The sequence below is a fragment of the Nerophis lumbriciformis genome, linkage group LG32 (assembly GCF_033978685.3).
Source record: "Nerophis lumbriciformis linkage group LG32, RoL_Nlum_v2.1, whole genome shotgun sequence".
NCBI lineage: Eukaryota > Metazoa > Chordata > Actinopteri > Syngnathiformes > Syngnathidae > Nerophis > Nerophis lumbriciformis.
The window spans coordinates 28,808,033-28,816,979 of NC_084579.2; the positions used below are offsets into that span (position 1 = coordinate 28,808,033).

Genomic DNA, 8,947 nt, shown 5'->3' on the forward strand with positions numbered 1-8,947 from the left:
TTGGTAGTTACATCCTAAAAGCCTTACGTAAGAAGGCGGGATATAACACTGGAAATACATTGGAAAGTTAGCGCTCTCTAGACATTTGTCTAAATGTTGCAAACAGCCCCTTTAACAGTTAATACAGATATTTAAAACAAAAAATACAGTTAACGTTTTTTTGAAGGGCTTATTTCTCGTTCTATTGTGTCCTATGGGAAAATTCGAGGTGTTCAACTTTGGAGCTTTACAGTGAAGTCTCCTAAGTAAGCGCAGCCGCAAGTTGAATCGACTGTCAGGGACAGCTGAAAATGGGAGCACATAAAGAGTGAGGGGGGGAAACGTCTCAGTGACAGCACAGTGTGTAGGGAGGAGAAGGGGAGAAGAGGGTGGTTTGGGGGAGGTGCAAGGGCACATGGAAAATCAGCAAAAAGCACACTGAAGGTTAGGAAGAAAACTACAGTCTTTATTGGAAAATATTAGTGTATATACTGTATGCGTGTGTGGCACTGTGAGATAATAGTAATATAGAGTCCTGCATAACAACAATAATAACATGCAAATAAGAGGCGGAAGGGAAGGCAAGGCCCGACCATCATGCTCTCTGTAGGGTTAACAGAACAGAAGCAGCATCCAATGAGTAGATGTGTATGTTTTACAGCACATTTCAGTACAGCAGGGACATCTCTACACAAAGATAACATTGGAATCTGCTGTTCAATGTGGACAAAATAAAAGTAGAACAAATGACCATGCATTGAGGATCTAATCATACAAGAACATGAGGTAGAAAAACCACAACCAAATAATTAATACAAAAGAAAGGACATTTTGATTCTAAAAAACTAAAAGAGCTCTACAGCAGTGTGAGGATACACATCCCTGTAAAGTGGATAGCATTTTGACTGAGGTTGCATGGTTATAAAACAACTGGACTATTTTCGTTTTGCTGCACATGCTAATTTGATGCTTAAACTGAGCAAAATGCTTTTACACATGGACGGGGAATTTAAAATATACAATCAGCTGCCATAATATTAGGTACGCAATGTAATGAGATCCCATACAAAAGCTGTATTGAAGAAAAACGTATTGATAAAAGATAATCATTTGCTGCATGCATATATGATTGATTTATGCATATATGATATTAAACAAGTGCAGAAATTGTTTCTTGAACTGCTTTCAACAAAATGTTATGAATAGTAGAGAATCCAGGTAAAGGTGCAGATTGAGAATTTGTATTTGCTTTTTGTAGTGTTCTTATTTCCTATTTTCTTACATTTTATTAAATTTTTCTTTAATTATTACATGAATCTTTTACTAAGAAAGAAAAATCGGGTCAATGCAGAAATAGTATTTGTACGTTTTATATCTCTCTTATGTAGCTAAATCATGTAAATTAAATGTAAAAAAAATAATAATCAAACAGCAACGTATGTGCTATTTAGATGTACTGTTTGTGGAAAGCAGACCTCCAACAAGACTGAAAAAAGATCCTTTAAACATACTGATCACAGCAAATATTTGTGATTTTGTTGAAAAGAAAAAACTAAATAACAGACAAGTGAGGCAGAGTTTAGGCTCTAAAAGCCACCCTTAATTAAAAAATGTATACATAGGTATTTGTCATTAAGCTTCACACGTTATTCACTGAGCAATGGAGTACTTTTTTTTTAACAAATGCCATAAATGAACAGATTATAGCCCCTATTTAGTTAACATATAGTTGCAGGGGCGTCTTTAACTATAGCGCAAAAAAAGCACTTGCAATCACAGCTTTTTCTATCCAAAAGATGGCAGAAGCTGCATCATGAGTGGTCAGCCTCTAGCAGCTCTGCATGCACTTTAAACTGTTGGCTGCGCTGCTCAGCTGTTGGTGTGACACAATTATTGTGGGCATATATTTATGAGCGGTATTGATGCTGTCTGCAACTGTTTTCTCCATAGCACAATTAAAACATTAGTTCGGTTTCTGCTGTATTGTAATTAACAAATGACCATGTAGTCCAGGATAGCTATAGAGTTTTATTTTACACTTTCTCGTGCAATCATAATCCTGCTTTAATTAATTTAATAATTACCGGTGAAATGATAAACCGCGGAAAATTAATGACGGCTCGTATTACCTTTCTACTTTTAAATACCGTGAAATTGTGATTAATTACCACACTTTCAAAAACTCACGGTAATACTGCTCACTTTTTAAGCAAATTAAACTATACTGTGATGATAATAATAAACTGTGATCATTTTGGTCACAATAACTGTGATAAGAAAATTTCACATTGTTACATTCCCAAGTACTTCCAATTAAAACCCGAATCTACACCTTTATCCAGAACCTCTCCCAAATGTAACAATTTATTTCTAGGCACATACTGGACCGGTTGAAATTGGTTGAATTGCTGTTGGAGTACACCAAAAAATTTCCATAGCAACAAATTGAAATAGGTTTTCAACAAATTACAAAGTTCTATTTGTCCAAATTTTGAGATTCAAAAAAATAAATTGTATCGAAACAAGGGTAGAAGAAAAAAATTTATAAAATTAATTTTTTTTAAAAATTTAAATTTAAAAATTTAAAATTAATTAAAAATATATACCGTATTTTTCGGACTATAAGTCGCAGTTCTTTTCATAGTTTGGCCAGGGGTGCGACTTATACTCAGGAGCGACTTATGTGTGAAATTATTAACACATTACCGTAAAATATCAAATAATATTATTTAGCTCATTCACATAAGAGACTAGACGTATAAGATTTCATCGGATTTAGCGATTAGGAGTGACAGATTGTTTGGTAAACGTATAGCATGTTCTATATGTTATTGTTATTTGAATGACTCTTACCATAATATGTTACGTTAACATACCAGGCATGTTCTCAGTTGGTTATTTATGCGTCATATAACGTACACTTATTCAGCCTGTTGTTCACTATTCTTTATTTATTTTTCAATTGCGACTTATATATGTTTTTTTCCTTCTTTGTTATGCATTTTCGGCCGGTGCGACTTATACTCCGGAGCGACTTATAGTCCGAAAAATACGGTATATATATGCATTTATGTATATATAATATTTAGGGCTGCAATGATTAACCAATTAATTAATCAATTAATCAATTATTCGATTTGAAAAAAAAAACATTTAATTTTTATTCTGTGGGTGCGATTAATCGTTTCCGTGTAACCAATAAAGATGTATCAAATCAGGACGGCATAGAGTGCCTGGAACTTTAAATATGTGAAAATAGTTTCAACAGGGCCTCTGCAATAGCGTCCACATGAGTGTGGCGATGTGAAGGTGCCATGACATATTATATTTGTATCAATGCACAAATGTTAAAAGTGCAATTTCAGTGTTGATGTGCATTTCGGAAAACAATTCAGATTTTTAATTTTTTAACTATTTTCAAAAAACTACACATTGAGGCTATAAATTGTGTTTTGTCCGATTACCCGATTGATCGAACAAAATCATCGATTGTTGATTACTTAAATATTCGATGGCTGCAACCCTAATACAAATACAATATTGCTTTGTGTTTCGGAACAGGACAAAATTTAAACATTTTTGTACACAAATCTGCTAAATGCCTGTGTAATGAGCAGTTTATATAATTACTGTATTTTCCGAACAATACCCACTCAATTTTAGAAGAAAAAATTTCAATTCAATTAGGGCTGCAACAACTAATCGATTATAAAAATAGTTGGCGATTAATTTAGTCATCGATTCGTTGGATCTATGCTATGCGCGAAGGCATTTTTTTTTTTTTTTTATAAACATTTATTTATAAACTGCAACATGTACAAACAGCTGAGAAACAATAATCAAAATAAGTATGGTGCCAGTATGCTGGGTTTTTTTTTCAATAAAATACTGGAAAGGATAGAAATGTAGTTTGTCTCTTTTATCCGATTATTGATCGATTAATCGAAGTAATAATCGACAGATTAATCGATTATCAAATTAATCGTTAGTTGCAGCCCTAAATTCAATATATATGTTAGCCGCACCAGACTAGAAGCCGCGCGTATATACTGGTACGTTGTGAAATGAAATATTTACATAGAAAGATTTTGTAAATATTTATTTACATTCCTTAATTGTAATTGATGTATTTGTTTATCATTTATGGGATGAATAAGATGTTCTCCTTTGTTAAATAAGGTTCAAGATGTTTATCAGGATACTTATTTTGTGTACTTTGTAAACATTTTGACTTCAAACCGTTTCTTAAAAGTGGATCCATCCATCCATCCATTTTCTACCGCTTATCCCTTTCGGGGTCGCGGGGGGGTGCTGGAGCCTATCTCAGCTACAATCGGGCGGAAGGTGGCGTACACCCTGGACAAGTCGCCACCTCATTTCATTAAATTCTTTGACTTTTTTTTCTTAATCCGGTCCATAATTTAGCCGTTAGCGAAGAAAAATCCCTAGATTAGCTGCACGTTGGTATAAACCGCAGGGTTCAAAGCTTTCTTATAGTCCAGAAATTACGGTAATTCCGACATCAAAAGTCATCAATATTGCATGAATGATAAAACTCTTGTATAGGATGTCATTGAAATGTGCTGGTGTATCTAATGTTGTGGCCGGTGAGTGCACCGGTGCAGTGGACCATCCATAAAAGGGAAAAATATCAAATAAATAAATTTGCTGTCGGCCAATTGGTGAACATTGTTTGAGAGTCAGGGGTGGTGGTCTCAATGCACCTTTGCTAAGATTTGAAGATGGAGAGTTGGATCAAGCCTTAGCTGTGATCGAACTGTCTTTTTGGAGAAGGGGGGGGGGGGGGGGGGGTTGATGCTATAAGGGGGTGGTGGGGAGTATCAAAATGTATCCACTTTACAGAAATTTACAGCAGAATGTTGTCTATTTACACGTAATGGGAGAATCACAATGAGTAGTTCAATCTAATTGTTATTGGCAAAGACAGTTGTAAAATCAACACAAAGTCTATTGAGTTTTGTCTACAACAGTGGTTCTTAACCTGGGTTCGATCGAACCCTAGGGGTTCGGTGAGTCGACTTCAGGGGTTCGGCAGAGGTCAAAACACACCCGACTCATCGAGTAAATAAAAACTTCTCCCTATCGGCATATTACGGATACGGCAACAGCAGAAGTCACACTGATTTGCAGGTATGTAATTTGTTGTGAGTTTATGCACTGTGTTGGTTTTGTTCTTTGAACAAGGTGATGTTCATGCAAAAAACATGGTAACACTTTAGCATGGGGAACATATTCACCATTAATTAGTTGCTTATTAACATGCAAATTACTAATCTATTGGCTCTTAACCAGTCATAATTAAGTAATTATTAATGCCTTATTCAGTGGCATTAATAATAATAATAATAATCCACCTACTCAGTGGCCTAGTGGTTAGTGTCCGCCCTGAGATCGGTAGGTTGTGAGTTCAAACCCCGGCCGAGTCATACCAAAGACTATAAAAATGGGACCCATTACCTCCCCGCTTGACACTCAGCATCAAGGGTTGGAATTGGGGGTTAAATCACCAAAAATGATTCCCGGGCGCGGCCACCGCTGCTGCTCACTGCTCCCCTCACCTCCCAGGGGGTGATCAAGGGTGATGGGTCAAATGCAGAGAATAATTTCGCCACACCTAGTGTGTGTGTGTGACAATCTTTGGTACTTTAACTTTAACTTATTCGGCATGGCCTTATTATAACCCTAACCCTCTAACCCTAACCGTAACCAAATAACTCTAAATTAAGTCTTTGTTACTTAAAATATGTTCCCCATATTAAAGTGTTACCAACAACATATAACTTTGTCTTGAATTTGAAAAAAAAAAACATCTTATTTTTCACTAAAGAAGGGTTTGGTGAATGCGCATCTGAAACTGGTGGGGTTCGGTACGTCCAACAAGGTTAAGAACCACTGGTCTACAAGGTGTTATTCTTTAGTCAAGTTACACAACAGAAGGCATGAATGAATTTGTGTTGTCGTAGGGTTTTTTTTTGTTGTTTTTTTTTTAGATGCCAATGTCGTCTTCAGATGGAAAAGAAGAAATGAAGAAGAAGAAGAAGAAGGGGTTCACAAGAACAGCTAGATGCAGAGAAACAGGCAGAGGCTATACGGCAGACAGCAGCAGATGATCGTTAGCTACACAATGGAGGGGGGGACACAAAGGTCTGAGAAATGCGGAATGTGGAGCCAGCCTCGATACTATGGAACAGGGAAAAAAAGAAACACAAATAAAAGCACAATGAAATCATCGGTGCCACACTTTGCATGTAGTACTGTGCAACAATCAGAAAGGATTAGCAGCACAATGACGACGGCCTCTCCCCCTGCACTGATTATTAATATTAGTAGTAGTAGTATAGCAGCAGTACGTCAGATTTTATATTGCGCTTAACTGCCAACTAGCCTCTTAATATGGAGTCATGTTTTTAAAAAAATAAATAAAAAAATAAAAACACTGAATGACGCAAGTGGACGCTTGAAGTAAGGCTGCCACTTGCGCACAATGAAGTCAAGAGACATCTTGAGAAATGAGCAATGGAGATTAAACGTTACTTATGTACGAGTGTCAATTAATAGCTAGCTATTAGCAGGCGACAATGACAATTGAAAAAATGTTTTTACTTAGACTTGTCAAAACGCTGACTGGCAGGTGCTCACCGAGATTTGTATAACAAAATAAATCATTAATATATATTCCATGTTAAATATTTTGTATGAATATGTATGTGGAAATGACCCTAGTTAGCAAGACAGCTAGCGTTAGCGGTGCTGTTTGCTAGCAGGTGTCAGGTCTGTTTACATCATTAAGGACATCACAGCTATTGAATTGGTTATTTTGTTTCTACTATATGAATTTAAAAAAAAATAGGAAAGAAACAAATGTACTCATACCTCTATTTCTAACCGAGCCAAAGACGGGGAGAACCAGATAGCCGACATGGACTAACACCATCCTGCGTCCTCCTTCTTTGTTGAGTCGAGGGAGACAGATGGTCCATGGAAGTGATCCCCGCCGGTGCCACCCCCCCTGCCTTACTGCACATTCAAGCCGACACGCACACGCCCATCACGGAGAAAAATAACCAATCACCAGAGCGTATCTCCGTCCAATCGCGCTGACTGCCAATAGGCTAAGCCAATGAATGGCACGGCTGGGAGGGGACGCTGAGCTCCAATTGCCCGCCTCCACAATCTACAGCCAATCACACTTTTGAACACTTCTTTAATAGTACAAAGAAGTATGAGAGACACACTAAAGGGAAATACAGAAAAATGACAAAAGTCGTAACATGTCATGGTAAGAATAAAGTTATAAATCCTAAAAGCAAAAAGTCATGTTAGTAAGAAGTGAAGTGAATTATATTTATATAGTGCTTTTTCTCTAGTGACTCAAAGTGCTTTACATAGTGAAACCCAATATCTAAGTTACATTTAAACCAGTGTGGGTGGCACTGGGATCAGGTGGGTAAAGTGTCTTGCCCAAGGACACAACGGCAGTGACTAGGATGGCGGAAGCGGGGATCGAACCTGGAACCCTCAAGTTGCTGGCACGGCCAGTCTACCAACCGAGCTATACCGCCCCACCAAGAGAATACTGTATGGTGAAAAGCCCAAAAACTAAAGTTGTTATATGACTAGATTAGAATAGATTATCCATCCATCCATCCATCTTCTTCCGCTTATCCGAGGTCGGGTCGCGGGGGCAGCAGCCTAAGCAGGGAAGCCCAGACTTTCCTCTCCCCAGCCACTTCGTCCAGCTCCTCCCGGGGGATCCCGAGGCGTTCCCAGGCCAGCCGGGAGACATAGTCTTCCCAACGTGTCCAGGGTCTTCCCCGTGGCCTCCTACCGGTTGGACGTGCCCTAAACACCTCCCTAGGGAGGCGTTCGGGTGGCATCCTGACCAGATGCCCGAACCACCTCATCTGGGTCCTCTTGATGTGGAGGAGCAGCGGCTTTACTTTGAGCTCCCCCCGGATGACAGAGCTTCTCACCCTATCTCTAAGGGAGAGCCCCGCCACCCGGCGGAGGAAACTCATTTCGGCCGCTTGTACCCGTGATCTTGTCCTTTTGGTCATAACCCAAAGCTCATGACCATAGGTGAGGATGGGAACGTAGATAGACCGGTAAATTGAGAGCTTTGCCTTCCGGCTCAGCTCCCTCTTCACCACAACGGATCGATACAGCGTCCACATTACTGAAGATGCCGCACCGATCCGCCTGTCGATCTCATGATCCACTCTTCCCCCACTCGTGAACAAGACTCCTAGGTACTTGAACTCCTCCACTTGGGGCAGGGTCTCCTCCCCAACCCGGAGATGGCACTCCACCCTTTTCCGGGCGAGAACCATGGACTCGGACTTGGAGGTGCTGATTCTCATCCCAGTCGCTTCACACTCGGCTGCGAACCGATCCAGCGAGAGCTGAAGATCCTGGCCAGATGAAGCCATCAGGACCACATCATCCGCAAAAAGCAGAGACCTAATCCTGCAGCCACCAAACCGGATCCCCTCAACGCCTTGACTGCGCCTAGAAATTCTGTCCATAAAAGTTATGAACAGAATCGGTGACAAAGGGCAGCCTTGGCGGAGTCCAACCCTCACTGGAAACGTGTCCGACTTACTGCCGGCAATAAGGACCAAGCTCTGACATTGATCGTACAGGGAGCGGACAGCCACAATCAAACAGTCCGATACCCCATACTCTCTGAGCACTCCCCACAGGACCTCCCGAGGGACACGGTCGAATGCCTTCTCCAAGTCCACAAAGCACATGTAGACTGGCTGGGCAAACTCCCATGCACCCTCAAGGACCCTGCCGAGAGTATAGAGCTGGTCCACAGTTCCACGACCAGGACGAAAACCACACTGTTCCTCCTGAATCCGAGGTTCGACTATCCGGCGTAGCCTCCTCTCCAGTACACCTGAATAAACCTTACCGGGAAGGCTGAGGAGTGTGATCCCACGAT

General features: G+C 39.9%; 1 protein-coding gene across 2 annotated transcripts in view; it reads right to left on the reverse strand.

The window, feature by feature from the left end:
* ark2ca (arkadia (RNF111) C-terminal like ring finger ubiquitin ligase 2Ca) overlaps positions 1-7,015 on the reverse strand; it is a 45,048-nt gene extending 38,033 nt beyond the window's left edge. For both annotated transcript variants that reach the window (XM_061926721.1, XM_061926720.1), the window contains exon 1: positions 6,874-7,015. In XM_061926721.1, coding sequence (XP_061782705.1) covers positions 6,874-6,934 — 61 coding nt within the window. In that variant the 5' untranslated portion in view covers positions 6,935-7,015. The remainder of the gene's footprint in view (positions 1-6,873) is intronic.
* Between the last annotated feature and the right edge of the window lie 1,932 nt (positions 7,016-8,947).